The 17,640-nt window shown below is 61.3% G+C and overlaps 1 protein-coding gene across 4 annotated transcripts; it reads left to right on the top strand.

The window, feature by feature from the left end:
- The first annotated feature begins 652 nt into the window (after nt 1-652).
- LOC113879693 (tumor necrosis factor alpha-induced protein 2-like) lies at nt 653-14,441 on the top strand. Of its 4 annotated transcripts, none has more exons than XM_027521379.1 (12): nt 653-714; nt 3,458-3,818; nt 4,109-4,754; nt 7,313-7,427; nt 7,564-7,686; nt 7,846-7,946; nt 8,537-8,635; nt 9,234-9,357; nt 10,220-10,342; nt 10,498-10,653; nt 10,840-10,961; nt 12,682-13,487. In XM_027521379.1, the coding sequence occupies exons 2-12, from the start codon at nt 3,473-3,475 to the stop codon at nt 12,821-12,823; spliced, it is 2,097 nt and encodes a 698-aa protein (XP_027377180.1). In that variant the 5' UTR covers nt 653-714; nt 3,458-3,472; the 3' UTR covers nt 12,824-13,487. The 4 variants fall into 4 exon arrangements, with proteins under 4 accessions (XP_027377180.1, XP_027377181.1, XP_027377179.1 ...); XM_027521380.1 differs by having other exon boundaries at nt 689-817; XM_027521378.1 differs by lacking the exon at nt 653-714 and adding an exon at nt 1,846-2,585 and having other exon boundaries at nt 12,682-14,441.
- Nucleotides 14,442-17,640: the final 3,199 nt, after the last annotated feature.

The raw sequence follows: 17,640 nt of genomic DNA on the forward strand, positions 1-17,640 counted from the left end.
TTTCCCCTTTTTAAGGAAGGCTGGGTGATGAGAGTGTATGCCAGGCACCAGCACGGGTACTCTGGCAAAGGCTGACCAGCACCCGGTGCCTTAGGGAGCCTCTTCCATGGGGGCCACCTCCCCAGGGATGTGTGTGGACACAGTGACCCCCAGGGTGGGAACACTCTCTCCCGAAGGGGTGATTCTCTGAGGTCAGCCTCAGAGTTAGGTGGGACAGTCCCCAGCACCTCGCGGGAGGAAGGGGACTCCCCACAGTTAGGGGTGAGCTGGGTTGCTAGGAGGTCCTCTGAGCTGCCCGAGGTGCTGGCTCTGTGACGCTGGGAAAGTGGTCCTGAGTGCAGGGCCCCTTCCAGTCAGCCAATCAGAAGCTGTTGTCGGACAATGGGTCAGCACCAAACCCATCTTGTCCGCTGGGGGGTGCGGGTCTGGGGTCCCACTCAGGCCTGGCAACAGCCAGCCCCGACACCCCGCCCAGGCTGGTGGGAGAGAGTCCCTTCCTGGACACCCCAGCTTGGCAGTCTTCGCCTCGATCAGGGGGTGCGCGCGCGCGGCACCGGACGCGGGGACCCGGGCAGCACACTCTCTCGGCTTTGGCCTCCGCCCGGGGGTTTTCCGCGGGGGCGGCGGGCGGGGAGGGCCGGCCCGACGGGGGTGGAGCCTGCGTCTATTTCAGGCGGCGCCCGGCTCTGCGGCGACAGGCTCGGCCCGGACACAGTAAGTGACCTGCGCTCGCGGTGCGTCCGGTGCTTCCGTCTCCAAACTCTCCACGCGGCCGCCCACCCGCCCCGACGAGACCCGCCTCTCCGGCCGGATCCCGGTAGGGAGCGGCTGGCGCGATGGAGGGTGCCCCGCGCGGAGAACCCCAGGTCTTCCGCAGTCCCCCTTCTAGGGAAACTGAAGCCCTATGGCTGAGCTGCTGCGTCAGGGTCGGGTTAGATGCACCCGGGAGGAGGGGCTGTGGGAAGGGGCCCTAGTGTCCCTTCCTTTGCAGTAGGAGGGGCGGGAGTGGCCCAGGGCGGGGTGGGGGGCGGCTGGCTGTATAACAGAGGCCGAGTCACTTCACCTGCCTGAGCTTGAATGTCTTCATGTTCAAGGACCAGGGGGGCTGGCGTGGACCTCAGCCCTGACCCGGGCGAGGAGAGTGAGAGTGTGTGTGCCCGCATAGAAACTGGGGGAGCTGGGCGGACCAGGGAGGTACCCCAGGCTGTGGCCACACGGTGTGATTCGGAGCATACCCCTTCCTGTCCGAGTGTGCCCAGCCACCGGCCTCGGCTGAAAGGAATGCCTCTCCTGCCCTTTTCTGTTGTGTCCGGCCACCAGGGTTAGCCTGATAGACACTGGGACACAAGACTCAGACCCTTACTGAGGCCTGGTGGGGTGGGATTCGGCCCGTCAGCTTCCCTCACATCCTGCTTTCAGCAGCACTGTGAGGTGGGGTTCTCCTCCCCATTGCACAGATGGGAAGACTGAGGTCTATGAAGGCAGGGTGGGGTCTGGTCTACACCCTAGCGGATGGTACAGCCAAGCCCACAATGGTCTCTCTTTCTGCTGCACCAGCGGCCTCAGAGTGAAGGCCTGGGTGGGGGCCAAAGGGGCTGCTGCGGACCTTGGCTGGGGAGGAGATTTTGTGCCCCAGAGGCGAGGAGGAGGCGGCTATGCCGTGCTGGGACCTGCAGGAACCAGGTCTGGAGTCTGGCGGGAGCCTCATACGTGGGGGATGGAGGAGGCGGGGCATTGAGGGCAGAGGTGAGGAAGGTGGTCCGCAGCCACTCAGGAGGGCCCTCCCCCTCCTGTGGCAGCGGAGGGGAAGGTGTGCGGGGAGAGGTGGGGCCTGGGCCCAGGGTGAGGCTGAGCGGCCCTTGCCAACCAGCTGGACCAGCTCCTGCGGGTGTCTGGCATGAAAGCGAGATGGATTGGGAGGGATGCTGGGGGAAGGGATGGGCAGGGCAGAAGTGCCCAGTGGCCTTGCACCTGGGGACCCTGGCTTTGGGGCTCCCCGGAGGACCCTCAGCTTGGTTCTGGAGGGGAACTCGCAGTCCAAATGGCACCGGCTGGCAGCTGAGACCCAGCAGTGTAGGACTCTGCCCCCGGTATCTGGTGAGGCTGTGGGAGGGGAGAAAGCCCGGCTTCCTGGCCACTGAGTGGCTCTGGTCAAGCTCGGGGCTTTGGGAAGCATTCCTGGGAGGATGCGCGAAGGTGGCTGGGCTGCTGGGAAGGCAGCAGGGGATGTGGAAAATCTGACGGGCCTAATCCCACCTCCCCACCTCCTGCCGCCTCAGTTTCCCTTTCTGCAGGGGTGGATCACCCTGTCTGCCTTGCAGGGCTGCCGCAGGGGCGAGTTGAAGTCGTGCTGTGTGAGTCACGACTTGGTGTATTTACTCTTGGGTGGTGGGGCAGGCCCTGTTACGGCTCACTCAAGTTACCAAGGAGGCCCGTTCCCCTCTGCTCCCCTTTCCCAGCCCTGCCCCGCTGCCTCCTTTCAGGTCAGCCGTGTTCCCCTCCACCGGTCCTGGCCTGGCTCACCCCATGGTCAAGGCGCTGGGGAAGGTGCTGCCTCTCTGGATGGTGGGGAAGCCCAGTGCCTGGTGAGCTGAGTTCCAAGTTGTTGACCATGGGGGCATTTTAAGCCTCTCTGAGCTAGTTACGTGAGATGAGAAAAATAACACCCCTCCTGGAAGGCAGTGCGGAAGTGATGGGACGGGCACTCAGGAAGGGCCCAGGAAATGGAAGCTTCTGTGGTGGTTACGTCACCCCATTTGGGGAGCAGGCAGGGTGAGGTGGAGCTGGGAAGCTCGAGTTTCCTGTCTGAGCTGCTGTGTGACCTCAGACAGGCCTGTGCCTCCTTGGGCTGCTTGTCCCTCCGACCTGGGAAAGGGCTTGAGGGGGCACTGTGGTTTCTGTAGACCTGAGCCCCCCAAGGTCATAATAGGGGTCTGGCCCTGCCTGCCTCGTGGTCCCAGTGGGAGCAGCCCTGTTTCTGCTCACTACGTTCCCCTGGGACCCCAAGCCACATGAGTCAAGAGAACAGAGCAGAACGGAGGATGGGGCTGGGGCCGGATTCCTGCCTCAGCCCAGCCTCTTGTGCCCTCTGACTGTTCTGGACCTCGGTTCTCGCTTTGTGCATTGGGCCAGAAGCCGAGCTCTGCCCACTCCCCCAGGGTCCCCAGCGAGCCTGTGGTCCCCCTCCCTGCCCAGAGGATGGGCTGACAAGGAAGGATTTGCCAAAATGAAGTCTCCTTCTGTCTGGAGATTCTGGGAGGGCCTGCGAGTTCTGCGGAAGTGGTCTCCAGGGGGAAAGTTAAGTTGCTGGTATCCATCTGGGCCAGGAGACAGCCAGAGCCCTGGCGGTCACACAGGTGAAAACAGATCAACCTGGCTGCATGCTTGGGCTGGGGAGCCAGGGGCCAGTCCCCCACGACCACTGACCCTCTCATTCCCTCCGCTTGTCAACCTGCAGGCCAGAGTCGGGGTGATGCTGAAGATGCTGACCTTCTTCCAAGGACTCCCAGGCCAGCAGCCTGTGTCCGGGGCCCCTGACTTCCCCAGAAGCGCCCAGAAGTTGCCCTCTACCTCAGAGGCAGAGTCTGAGGCCTCCATGTCGGAGGCCTCCTCCGAGGACCTAGTGCCATCCCTGGAGGCCGAGGTGGCCACAGACAGGGACGAAGAAGAGGCCGGCAAGAAGAAGAAAAAGTCGAAAGGCCTGGCCACCATGATCAGCGTCTTCACCAAAGGGAGGAAGAAGAAGGGTCAGCCCAGCTTATCAGAGACCGAGGGCGAGTCTGAATCCAGTCCGCGGCCGCCTGCCCAGCTGCCCACAGGTAGGCGGCAGCCCCCTCCCCAGGCGGGCAGGGTCTGGGCAGGATGGGGGCTCATTGGAGTGGATGCCCCGCTCAGCTGGGACAGAGTGGGCAGGGCATGTGGGTGTTTAAGGGCGTGAAGGGCCTCCCCTCCCTGCTTTCACCTGCTGCCCCTGATCTCAGGATCTGAGCCTGGTATGCCCTGCCCGGGCTGGGACACCCCGCATGATTTGGGGAGTCTTGGCCCCTGGGAGGTGAACTGGGCGGGTCTCAGAACCCCAGGCCACACTAATGCCGCGTCCTGGCCGCAGTGGAGGAGCTCAAGGCCGACCTGGAGCGCGGGCGGCTGGAGGCGGCGCGGCCTCTGCTGGCGCTGGAGCTGGAGCTGCAGGAGGCCGCGGCGGCGGGTCGCGCGAGCGAGGAGGAGCTGGTGCGGCGCCAGAGCAAGGTGGAGGCGCTGTACGCGTTGCTGCGCGACCAGGTGCTAGGGCAGCTGCGCCGGCCGCTGGAAGCGGAGCCCGAGCGGCTGCGCCAGGCGCTGGCCGTGCTGGCCGAGCAGGAGCGCCAGGACCACGCGGCGGCGGCGGCGGCGGCGGCGGGGGCTCCGGGGTGCCCGGGGCTGGCGGCCACGCGGCCCCGGGGCTGGCTGCAGCTGTGGCGGGACGGCGTGGCGCAGGCGGCCGCGGAGCGCCTGAGCCGGCGGCCGGCCGCGGACGCCGAGGGCCGCACGGAGGCCGAGCGCACCTTCCTGCACATGGGCCGCACCATGAAGGAGGACCTAGAGGCCGTGGTGGAGCGCCTCAAGCCGCTCTTCCCCGCAGACATCCGCGTGGTGGCTGCCTACGCCGAGAGCTACCACGCGGAATTCGCGTCCCAGCTGTCGGCCCTGACGCAGTTTGAGCTGTGCCAGCGAGATACCTACATGCTGCTGTTATGGGTGCAGAACCTCTACCCCAAGTGAGCTTGGGTGCGGGGTGCCGCCGGGCTGGGGTTCCCTGGGCGGGCAGGGCCTGGGTGTCACCACGTGCAGGGAGTCCCCTGGGAGAACGGCCCAGGGGGGGCTGGAATCAAAGGGACAGGGCCTCCGCTGGGCCTGCTTTGCCCTGGGAATCCTTAGTCTCTCCAGCCTCAGCGGCATCCCACAGTTGTGGAACCTGAGGCACAGAGAATGGGGGCAAGGACCTCATCTTTCATTCCTGAGTTTCCAGTCTGGGTTAGGGGGTGAAGCCGCCTGTGATCCAGAGTCAGGAAGGGCTGTGGCCAGGAGCAGGGGCCCTGGCCTGGCCTGGGTCAGCCCAGGAAGCCAGCTCGGAGGAGGAGGTGCAGGATTCTACAAGCCGCAGGAGGCAGCGGCCCTGCTCTGGGGCTGCTGACAGTCTAACAGAAGTAAGGGAGTCAGGCGAGGGGGAAGCGAGGACAGGCTGGGAGAGGCAGTGGGGGATGGTGTTCCTGGCAAAGGGAGCTGCCCTACAGGGCCCAAGGCTGGGCTGGGAGGCCTTCTGGGAGCACTGTGGTTCAATACCCCCAGCAGGCCCAGGGAGCACTCCCAGGCAGGATGGGGGGCATTGGGCCTGTTGGGGAAATCCCCATTGTGCAAGGTCTCTCCCAGTGGCAGAGCTGAGTTCTGGCCACCGAGGCCTGGAGCTCTCAGTTTGGGAGGCACCTGGTACTGCAGTGGAGAATCCCTGGTACCAACTGTATTCAGATGCAGGCATCCCCTGATACACTCAGACCCCATGCATTCCTGAGCATGTTGCTGCCAGTATCTTGGCTTTCTCTGCCCACCGAAGCTGGATAAGAAAATCCGGAGACAGAGGCAAGAACACAGCAGGCTCCTGCCTCCAGTACTGTGTCCCTGCCTCCATGAGGAACCTAGGGGATCATATAGCTGGGGGCTCACAGTCTGGGGTTGGAGATGAACAGAGGGGTAAGGATCCTGCATGCTTCTCCTCACGCTGTTTCAAAAACAGTCATCAGGCTGGCGTTGAGTAGCCTGGTAATTTGGGTCTGGCAGTCTGCTTGCTGCCATTTTGGTCCAGTTTGGGTCCGTTGTGTTTTGTGGACTGTACTGAGACTTTCTTTCTATAATGCAGAAGGAGAGAAAAACTCGAAGGGGTGGTTTGCAGAGAGGGCACTATGAAGTTGAGCCCCAGATACAAAATGTTTTGAGGGGACGATAGGTGCAGCATGTGATTCTCAAATCAGGTTTAATCTTTTGATAAAAACTTAGTTACAGACTGCAGATCAGGAACAGGTAAAGAACTGGAGGAAAAAAACAGCACAACACCTCTTTTTTCTTCTTTTTTCCCTTATTTTACTGCAACAAGCATGTCTGCCATTCGTACAAGCTGGGTGGGGAGAGACTTAAACCGCAGTGTGGATCGGCTCGGGGTTTCTGGTAGGGGCTGGCCCCGCCTGTAGCGTAAAACCTGCAGGAAGCCTGGGGTGTAGGCCCTGTGAGCGATGTCTGAAGCTCTCAGGGATGTCAGTGGTCTCGGTTGGTGCTGGTGGCTCAGCCTCCAGCAGGGGCCCAAGGAAGGACCAGGCGGGGGTGGTGGTGAGGAGCCAAGGAGAGCAGGGGAGCTGGCCAGGGCAGGGGATGCCGGAGAGGCCCGCCAGCCGAACCGGTTCCTTCTTGTTGGTCCTGACTCACCAGGAAGTGCTGGGCCTGTCCCTTCTGCCCCTCCACTTTCCTGTCCCTGTGACCTCAGGGGCTTTCACCTGGGGCCCCCTGGGGTCAGTGCAGGGGGACGCTGAGCCCTGAGAGGGGGCGACCAGGGTGGCTCCATGGAGGCCCGTGTGGCCAGAAATCTGGGGAGCAAAGGGACACAGCGCATCCAGGCCGGGGTGGGGGGGGCGCGGGAGGCAGAAAGGGCTATTCTTGAGCCTCCGGGCAGACAAAGGCCCTGAGGAAGTGCCAGGGCTGGGCAGTCCCCAGGAGGCTCTGGGACCCAAGGGAAGCGCCACAAGGATGGGTGGATATGCCTTGGGACTGGCCCTCCTCTGAGGGCAGCACAGCTGGTCTGGGGGTGGGGGGAGGCGGGGCAAGGCTGGTGGGATGCAATGGGAGCACTGTGGGGGATGGAGGGAAGGAGACAGAGGGTGAGAAGGGGAGTGGGAGCCCTTGGAGCAGGACGATCAGACCGGAAATGTGGTTCTTCCCGCCCTAGCGGGGAGGAGGGACTGTTGGAGGCAAGGCAGGGAGCCTGGGAGGAGGGTCCTTCGGTGTGCCAGGCGGGAGATGGGGGCTGGGCCGTGGGGTGCCTCTGGCAGGGTAGCTCGAGGCTGATGGGTTTCGGGAGCATAACCTGGAGTAAGAGTGGATGCGGCTGAGAGAGTGAACGGAGGCAGGGTGATTCTGGGATTTGGGGCCTGGATTGAACTGAGATGGAGAGGCAGGGGTGGGAGGCACAGGAGGGAAGGCGACTGAGCTGTGTGCAGGGCTCTGGCTGGGGCGGGGGCTGGGGTTGGGGGGACAGTGCTGGTTTTCCTCAAGCCAGCCCATCTGCCCACAGCGACATCCTCAACAGCCCCAAGCTGGCGCCCGAGCTGCAGGGAGTCAGACTGGGGACCCTCCTGCCCCCAACCCAGATCCGGCTGCTGGAGGCCACGTTCCTCTCCAACGAGGTGGTGAGTCCAGGGCCAGTGCCAGGCGGGGCTGAGGCGGGGTGGGAAGGAAGAGGAGCGGGGGGCGCGGGCAGGGAGCCTGGCAGGGATGCCCCCGTGGGCTTCGCCCTACCCTGAGCGGGCCCCTCCTCCCCTCCAGGCCAGCGTGAGGGAGCTGACGGCCCGAGCTCTGGAGCTGGAGTCAAACCGCTGGACCAACGATGAGGCCCCGCAGAGGCTGGACGGTCACTGCCACAGTGAGCTGGCCATCGACATCATCCAGGTAGCACCCACTGTGCCGCCTGCACCGGCCTCGTCCCTGTGGGCAGACGGGCCCGCCACTGAGCACACACCCCCTTGCTCCATGTCTTACCCACGCCCACCCCTGCCCCAGCCCTAGAGCAGGCGGGCTTCTGCTCAGTTTCACCCCTGACCCCTGCAGATCATCTCCCAGGGCCAGGCCAAGGCCGAGAGCATCACCTTGGACCTGGGCGCGCAGATAAAGCCCTTGCTGTTGGAAGAGCTGGCCAGGTTCCTCAGGAGGTGGGTGATGGGCATACATGCCTGGAGCGGGGCTGGGGGCTGAGGAGTCCTTGCCACCACCTCTCTCAGAGCCCCAATCCCTCCCTTGGGCCCCAGGTGGGGATCTTAGCTAGACCAGCGCCCCCTCCCTGCCCCTAGGGTGTCTGTTATTATGAGCAGGAGTCCTTGTCCCCCTGCACCACCAAACTGGGCGCTGAGAGCCTCAGGTCATCTGACCACCCCGCCCCCACCTTGCTCAGCAAATCCCCTGGAAGAGCAGCCTCCGACTGCAAAGATGCCCCCCGAGGGACTGAGGCCCTGGCCTCCCCTTCAGGTGATGACCCGGGTCTGTGACCCCAGAGTTATGGCTGCCAGCCTCCCTGCCTCTGCCTGCAGCTCTAGAGGGGCCTGGGGGCTCTGCCGCATCCTCTCCAGCAGCTCTGCAGGGGCCCTGGCCCCGCCTGGCTGAGCACTGAGCGTGTGAAGCCAGTTCCGGAATGCCTGCTGCGTCCGGCCCACATGTGGAGCAGGAGGGTGATCAGGCAGCCACCGAGGCTGCCATTGCCCCAGTGTTTGTGCTGCTCCTACGTGTGCCCTTTCCCTTTCACCAGCTACCAGTGCGCCTTTGATGGATTTCTGGAGCGATGCAGACAGCTGCGCAATTACAGGGCCAATGTCATCGCTAACATCAACAACTGCCTCCCTTTCCGGTAAGGGCGCTGGGCAGTGCGGGGAGTCACTGCGGCTGCCTGCCTGTGTTGGTGGGGGGGGCCGGGAAGCCGGCAGGGGGTGGGGGTGCAGAGAGGCGGGGGTGGGGGGGTGGGGGGGGGGTGCCTGGGATGGGGGAGGGAGGAGGAGCAGCCTAAGCAGAGATGTTGAATTAAAATGAACAGGGTGGAAAGGAAATACCCAGGCTTACAGCGGCAACAGCGAACATTTGTCTAGTGCCGGTGGGTCAGGCGCTCACGCGCAGGGCTTCATTTATCCTGTTAGCAACTTCCTTAAGTAGATACAGTGACTGTGTCCACTGATCCATGAGCACCCTGAGCTATGGAGAGGCTGAGCCACTTGTCCTCAGTTAGAACAGGATGTGGTGTTAGGTGGGTGTTAGGTGGGAAGGCTGGGTCCCGCCTAGGGAGCCTGGATGCAGTGTCTTGGTCTTGGTCCCACCGGGCCTGGGGAGCCAGGGAGGGTTCTAGAGCGATGGTTTAGGGAGATTCGCCTGGGGCTCCCGGGCTCTCTGGGTTTAGGGCTGCAGGCTGGGCGGGGCTGGGGCTGGCGTGACCTCCCTGCCTCCTGTGTTTCCAGGATGTCCCTGGAGCAGCAGTGGCAGACACCGCCAGACCTCCGGAGCTCCCTGCTGAGGCCCCTGAATGAGCTCAAGAGCCATGGCTTTGATACCCTGCTCCAGAGCCTGTTTGGGGACCTGAAGGTAGTCCAGCCTCCTGCCCCCCGGCAGTGCTGAGTCTAGTGCTGGGGGGGCTGCGGGAGGGCCTTGGACGGTGGGGTGGGGGGGGGGTCGGCGACAGAAACGAAGACCTGGCTCGAGGAAGGCGTGGCACGGGGCAGCTGCAGGGAGGCTGCTGGCCCCGTGATGGGGCGGTGATCCGCCCTTGACATCACCCCCGCTCAGCCTCGGGCTTGGTCTCAGAGGGCCGCTTAGGGCCCTGGGGTGCAGAAGAGAAGCCTCAGCGCCCCTCCCTGTTGGGACTCCACCTAGTCTTCAAGTTTGCCTGTAGTTTCCCCGGAGGCCCCCAGGCCCTCCTGCCTGACCCTGCCTCCCAGCCAGGAGGCTCAGAGCCTCTGGTGGCTCCCGCCACATCTGCGGGGCCCAGGGCATCCCCAGAAACCCTTGGTGCCTGTACCGCAGGAGGAGGCGGGGGTCCTAGGGGAGGAAGGGGGCACTCCCTGCCTGCCCCCTGGGGGACCCCCCCTTGACCCCAGTGCCCACGGCTGCGGGTGGCCAGGCGGTGACCCTGGATGACTCGGCAGGGCCATCATCATCATAGGCCCAGCCAAGCACAGGGCTTTGTTTAGTCAGGAATTTATTTATCTAAGGAGGGAGATGCTGGAGAAGGCCTCAGGGCAGGCAGATGGCAGTCCTGGCTGGTCGGCCTTGGAGAAGGGGACCCAGACCCGGCCTCCACTTCCTGCTGGAGCGCCCGGGGAGTCTTTCATATAACCCGACCCCTGTCCCGGCCCCGTGTGTGTCTGTGCGTGTCTGTGCGTGCGTGTCTACTGGGCTGGCCCGTCCTCTGCCGGGTGTGGCCACACAGCCTGACCCTCTCTCGCAGCCGCTGTTCAAGAGGTTCACGCAGACCCGCTGGGCTGCCCCCCAGCAAACCCTGGAGGAAATTGTCTCCGCCGTGGCCGAGAGGATGCCTGAGTTCTCAGAGCTGCAGGACTGCTTCCGGGAGGTGAGGGGGTACTGGGCTGCCGGCGGGGGACACGCAGGCAGACGTGTGTGTGCGCACACCCGGATGTGCTTTTTGCTCTGGCCACTGCCCCTCCCTGGACCCTGGCCTTCAGGGAGGTGGTGGGTTCCCATGGCCCTGCGCACTCACCCACCCAGGAGCTCCTGGAGGCGGTCCACCTGCACCTGGTGAAGGAGTACATCGCCCGCCTCTGCAAGCGGCGCCTGGTCCTCAAGACGGCAGAGCAGCAGCAGCAGCTGGCGGGGCACGTCCAGGCCAACGCCCAGCTCATCCAGCAGTTCTGCACCCAGAGTGTAAGCCCCCGCCCACCCCCTCAACCTCCCACGGCGGTAGGCTGTCCTCCTGCTCCAAGCTCTTCACGGTCTAGGACAGCCTCTCTGGGCCTCTCCAAACCTGATCAGGTCCGACCTGAGCCTCTCTGGGCCCCTGGGCGCGCTTCTGGGCAGGGCCAGCCTCTCTCAACAAGCCTGTGCCTGCAGGGCTCCCGGGCCACCTGGCTACACGACGCCCTCCCCACGCTTGCGGAGATCATTCGCCTGCAAGACCCCAGTGCCATCAAGATTGAGGTGGCCACTTACGCCACCTTGTACCCTGACTTCAGGTGAGAACCGGGACCTCCAGCACCCAGGGAAGGCAGCGTGGCCCTGTGGTTCCCCGCTGCAGTCGGAGCCTGGAGGGGCGGCCAGAGTGAGTCCCTGAGGGTGGGCAGAGTGCAGATAGATACTGGCCACTGTGCCCAGATCTTTACAGCAGCTGTTCACTCGGTCCTTGCTGCCACCTGCTAGGGCTAACATTCTTCATCCCGGTCGTCCAGATGAGACTTGGGGGGTGTGAGGAATGTGTCCAGGGTAAAGCAGCTGGTCAGTCGTAGAGCCGAGACAGCAAAGCCAGGCATCTGACTCCACAATGCATCCTCTGAGACTTTCCTTCAGAAGGGGATCCGAGACCAGAGGGACCACGGACCTGCTGGAGGCCGTGGCACGTCCATAGTGAAGCTGGGGTCCGCCGGTCAGCCTAGGGGTCCTCAGAGGCTTGACCTGTGTCCTGGGGCCTCTGTTCTAGAGTGCAGGCTCAATCCCTGACTGCCTGAGGATCTGGTGAGCCAGGGCAGCAGTCTCTGTGGGTTGAGTCCTCTGGTGTGGCCGGCCTGTCCCCGCATAGCCTGGTCCAGCCACTGGCTGGTCTAGTCCACCTATTCAGCCACCCATCCACTTACACACTCACCCGTCCAACTACCCATCATACAGGCACCCGCTTACCCATCTGGACGCCCATCTAGCTATCCAGCCATCTGGTCACGCACTCATCTACCCATCTGTCTGTCCTTCGATCTATCCATCCATCCACCCATCTAGTCATCCACCTGCCCACCTATCCGTCTATCCATTCATGGATCCTTGTATCCACCCAGCCGGCCAAGTTATCAAGTGGTCTCCTACTAGCTACCCGGCTGTGTTTAGGCACCAGGATGCGAGGAGGTACAAGACAGACCAGGCCTTCTGACAGACAGATAGTCAGATGAGGGTTAGCAATGATGAGGTCATCCGGCGAAGGAGTACTATTTGCAAGTTTTAAAGATTGTTTAACCAAGGTTGTGAATGGCGGGAGGTGCTGACTTTAGAGCTGGAAAATCCTCTCTGGGGAGGTGACTTTTTAAAACAGTTTTTATTGTTTACTTTTGGCTGTGCTGGTCTTTGTTGCTGCGTGAGCTTTTCTCTAGCTGCAGCAAGTAGGGGACTGCTCTCGAGTTGCAGCGCACGGGCTTCTCATGGCAGTGACTCCTCTTACTGCAGAGCGCGGGCTTCTCATGGCAGTGACTTCTCTTACTGCAGAGCGCGGGCTTCTCATGGCAGTGACTCCTCTTACTGCAGAGCGCGGGCTTGAGGTCTTGAGGGCTCTTGAGCACAGGCTCAATAGCTGTGGTCCAAGGGCTTGGTTGCTTGGTGGTATTTGGGATCTTCCCAGATCAGGGGTCAAACCCGTGTCTCCTGTACTGGCAGGTGGCTTCTTGACGGGGAGGTGACATGTTAGCTAAGTGCTAAGGGGTGAGAAGGAGCTGGTTACCTCAAGGGCCTGGGGATGAGCATTTGGGAGGAATAGCCAGTGTAAAGGCTGGACCGGGCAGGAGCTTGGCACCCTCTGGAGGCACTGAGGCCGGTGCCGCCCGAGCCCAGTGCTTTAAGCATATCAGGGCACCCTCGTGGGTAGGGGGATTGGCTGCCGGGCCTTGTGGCTCCGGCCAGGAGTCTTGGGTGCTGGGAAGGGGTGTGAGCAGGGGTGTTGGTGAGCGGGCTGCACTGACGGGACCCTGTCTTTGACAGCAAGGGCCACCTGAGTGCCATCCTGGCCATCAAGGGGAACCTGTCCAGCAGTGACGCCAAGAGCATCCGGAGCATTCTGGACATCAACACGGGGGCACACGAGCCCTCCAAGGCCCTATTTTCGCTTATAAAGGTTGGTTAGCTTTTCCTGTGTACTGATCTCCTTAGGAGCGCCTGGCAAGCATGGGACACCACTCCACTGCAGGCCGTCAGACCGGCACCAGTGTCATAGCCCCGCAGCCCCTCTGGGAGTCCTGCCTTCTGCTGCTGCTTCTGCCCCGGCCTGGCCGAGGTGTGGGCCCCTGGGCCACTGGAATTGGACAAGCCATGGCGTGTTGACCCCTCCTGTGGGGCAGGAGCCGTGGAGGGGAAGCTCTGTGGATGAGAGTGGAGCTTGCACGCCCTGAAGGAGGGGTGAGGAGGGTGTGTGGCTCGGGGACCCAGCTCCGGGATCACCACCTGTCCGCGAGGTCCTGCCACACCTGCCTGAGGACTGCCCTGCTCAGGCTGGGTCTCCAGCCTCCCCAGCTCCTGCCCAGGGCCCGAGCCTCACCCCTCCTGCCTTCTCTGGTGCAGGGTTGCATCGAGCCGGCCTCAGCCTCTGAGTAGAACAGAAGGAAGAAGTGGAGGAGGAAAAAGGGAAAGATGAGCTCTTATTGGGGAAGGCGTGGGGGGACTGGAAAAGGGCCTGTGGGATGACAGGGCAAGTGGGGGCAAAGCCAGTGTCCGAGCCCCTAACCCCCTCTCTGATTCCCCTCAGGTGTCCCCTGAGGATGGGCCTGGGAGGGCCAGGACCTGCTGGGTTTTCTCGGGGTCTGCCTCCCCCGACAAGGTGCAGACCCAGGGATGCCTCTGTGGGTCCTCCCCTGGAAGTCAGGCTGAGGTCGGGGCAGGGCCATCTTGACCTCTGACCCCTTGGCTCTGGGTCAGTTCCCTGTTGCCAGGCTAACAAACTTCCACAGCTTGGGAGCCTAAAACGAGACCTTGCTTTCAGTTCTGGAGGTCAGCAGTCTGATGTGGGTCTGGTGGGCTGAGCCAGGCGGTTCCTCTGGAAGCTCTGGTGGGGAAGTTCCTTGCTTTTTCCAGTTTTTAGAGGCCAGCCTCCCATATTTCTTGGCTCGTGGCCCCCTTCCATTTCCAAAACCAGCAACGGCCAGTCAAATCCTTTTAGGTCTCAGGACTCCCCTCCTACCTCCCTCTTCTGATTTAAGGCCCCTGGTGGTGACCTTTAACCCACCAGACAATGACCTTTGACCTACCCAGGCACTCCAGGATCCTCTTCTGATGTTAAAGTCAGCTGATTATTAATTCCACCTGACAACCTTAATTCCTCTGCCGTGGAAACTAACATAGTCACAGTCCCAGGGATTAGGATGTGAGCATCTTTATTGGGTGGACACTATTTTGCTGCCTACAGCCTTCACCCATCGCCTGCCCTGTGGAGTGCCTTATCCTACCCAGGAAAGCAAAGGTGCAGTCACCTTCCTGGGCCTGGGACAGTGGAGACCAGGCGTGACCCACCCCGCCTGTGCCTGCGGGAACGCCCTTCTGTGACTGGGTTTGTAGCCGGCCCTCGTGGACTTGTCCCCCTCTTTCCAGGTACTGTGGCCAGAAATTGGCCCGAGTAGATGGTTCATGAAGGCCTTTGTACATTTGCATGTTTGATGTTATTATTATTTTTTGATAGTGTGCTTTTGTATGTTTTTTTAAGAACAAATTCTTGGTTTTTATAGCTTAAAATAAAGCTGATTTCAAAAGTGGCTGTCGAGTGATTTCTCTTGGGAGAGGCTTTCTCAGCCTCTTGGGGTCTGGCAGACTCTGTCCCCCAGCGCCTCCTGCCCACCTCTCACCTGTGAGCGTGACCTTTGGGAGGGTCTGCTGTGGGCCAAGGCCCCTCACTCCACCCTTCAGTTTCCTCACCTGGAGGTGTTGATCACGAACCTGTCTGACGTCCCCCACAGTCCTTTACAGAAGAGGGGGATGGCGACATTTCAGCTCCATGCATCGGGCACAGTGGGAACCGGCTCTCGTATTCCTGGAACTGACCTTGAAGGGCCCAGCTGTGATTACAGCTGGCCCCAGCTCTCCTCCACACCCCCATCCTGGCCCAGGATTTGGAGAAGGGCAGAGTCCCTGGGAGGCAAAGGGGAACCTTGGTGAACTCATTCCACAGAGCTGGAGGCGTGTGGGGTGGGCGGGCGGGGGAGGCATGACTAACTCCAGCTGGAAACGCCTGGACATCAGCGGCTGGAGCCAGAGGGAAGGCCCTTTGGGATGAGATGCGGGAGGGATGGACCCACTGATCCTGGGGAGCACCCAGGGGAGGGGGAGGGATAGGCCACCCCAGGCTGAGCTCCAAGTGTGGGCCCTGGGCAGGTTGGAGCCTCAGGGCTGGGGGATGGCCAGTGGGTTTTCCGCTGAGTTCTCCCTGCGGAGCTCAGGAGGAGGAGGCAGGGGGAGGGGGGAGCTCATGGAAGCTGAGGACCAGATGGAAAGTTTCTGATCCAGGCAGATATTAATGAACCAAAGAGAATGGACTTGGGCCCCAAAATGCAGAGGGTGCTGAGATGCACCCCCCAGCCTCCCTGCAGCAGGGTGGGCCAGGGTCCAAGGAGAACAGAGGCGGTCAGAGGCGGGGCCCTGGGGTCGGGGAGCCGGCCGGGTGGACTCGATGCTGGCGCTGTGGGGGGCGCCATCCATGCTGTCCCTGTAGGAGGGGGAGAGCCGCTAAGGTCCCGCGGGGTCACCAGCTCCGGCCCCTCCACCAAGGGCTCTGCATCAGTAACTGTGGTCATGGAAGGAAAAGTCCTTTAAGGGAAGGATTTGCCCCAGAGGCGAGGAGTGGGTCGCTGGGCAGAGGGGACAGAGGGCAGGTCGTGGGTGAGGGCCCCCGGCGCTGGCCCCCATCCAGACTCCTGTCAACTGGAAGGCAGGCCATGGGTCAAGCGCAGGTGGGATCCTCCAACCCCGCCCCGTCCCTGCAGGGGGGCAATGGGGAGGGCGGGCCAGGCTCTCCCTGAAGGGCTCACATCCCTGGGAGGCCCGGAAGGAACAGGGAGCAAGTTAATAAACAGTCCAGGTTCAAGTGCGGGGCAGATGGTTGGGGGGTGGGTGGGGGTGATGCAGCGGTTATGGGGTGGGGCAGTCCCGCTGTGGCCACAGGCAGTACTCACTGGGGGCGGGGGACCGTGGCGGGGGACAGGCATGTGCACAGAGCAGGGAGGGGCAGCACCAGAAGGGAAACAGCCTAGGACTTGGGAAGGGCTCAGGTTTTAGGGAAAGAAAGAGCTCAAGGCAGGGTTGGCTGGGAGTGGGGATTCAAGCAAGCCCCACTGAAGTGGCAGGCTGGCAACGAGGGGGCCTTGGTGGGGCTGGGCGTTGGGGTTCACTCACTCCACTCACTGCAAAGGGGGGAGCACTAGGGACTCTGAAGAGGCAGTTTGCTGGGATCTGTGACTGGGAAAGAACTCTCTGGCTGCTGTAGGAAGAGCGGGGATGCCGCAGGGAGGCCAGGGAGCCCGTGAGGAGTGCCAGGGTGCCCAGGAGGAGGCCTGCTCTGTGAGGGCTGGGACAGGGAGGTGAGGCTGGCCCAGGGCAGGGAGGCAGGGGAAGCCTCATTTCCATCCCAACGGGGGGACCACGGGGCCTCGGGGCCTCCTTGCAGCCAGGGGAGTCCTGGGGGGAAGCCTGGGGTTTCTGGTTTGAAAGATGAAACCCTGGTGGGCCAGTTATGGGTTTGGTCCCTGGTTGGAACTAGGATCCTGCACACCACATGGCGTGGTCAAAAAATTAAAAATATTTAAAAAGAATAGACTGCCCAAACCCCTAGTGTGTGGGTGACGACAGTGTCTGGCGAGGCTGACAGTCACCAGGAGCCACCCCCACAACTACTCTGGAAGTGTGATTTCACAGCCCCCAGGAGGGCCACTCAGCAAGATCAGTGAAACCCACAGGGATTCCTGGGAACCATTCTGCTCCTATGAATGAATCTTATCAACTCTCTAACATCCATGAGAAGTGACAGGCAGCAGGACAGTCACTTCCATTGTCGTAGCAAAGCGCTGGGAACCCCCTGAGTGTCCATCAGTAGACGCCAGGGAAATTATTGCCGTGGTGCAGACGGTGGAGCGCTACGTGGCTGGAGAGAGAATGAGGAAGTTGTCTTGCTTCCAATTTGAAAATTGTCCCAACATATAATGTTGAGAAAAAAAACCAAAAACACACAGTGTAGAAGACTTGATGGTGTGCAGCCATGGATAAACAAAAGTAGAAAAAAATAGACATTTATGTCTGCCTGAAGCTCCAAGAATACACAGAAGAATTGTACAAAAAAGATCTTCATGACCCAGATAATCATGATGGTGTGATCACTCACCTAGAGCCAGACATCCTGGAATGTGAAGTCAAGCGGGCCTTAGGAAGTATCACTATGAACAAAGCTAGTGGAGGTGATGGAATTCCAGTTGAGCTATTTCAAATCCTGAAAGATGATGCTGTGAAAGTGCTGCACTCAATATGCCAGCAAATGTGGAAAACTCAGCAGTGGTCACAGGACTGGAAAAGGTCAGTTTTCATTCCAATCCGAAAGAAAGCAGTGACAAAGAATGCTCAAACAACCACACAATTGCACTCATCTCACATGCTAGTAAAGTAATGCTCAAAATTCTCCAAGCCAGGCTTCAACAGTACGTGAACCGTGAACTTCCAGATGTTCAAGCTGGTTTTAGAAAAGGCAGAGGAACCAGAGATCAAATTGCCAACATGCACTGGATCATGGAAAAAGCAAGAGAGTTCCAGAAAAACATCTATTTCTGCTTTATTGACTATGCCAAAGCCTTTGACTGTGTGGATCACAAGAAACTGTGGAAAATTCTGAAAGAGATGGGAATACCAGACCACCTGACCTGCCTCTTGAGAAACCTATATGCAGGCCAGGAAGCAACAGTTAGAACTGGACAT

This window comes from Bos indicus x Bos taurus, chromosome 21, assembly GCF_003369695.1.
Source record: "Bos indicus x Bos taurus breed Angus x Brahman F1 hybrid chromosome 21, Bos_hybrid_MaternalHap_v2.0, whole genome shotgun sequence".
NCBI lineage: Eukaryota > Metazoa > Chordata > Mammalia > Artiodactyla > Bovidae > Bos > Bos indicus x Bos taurus.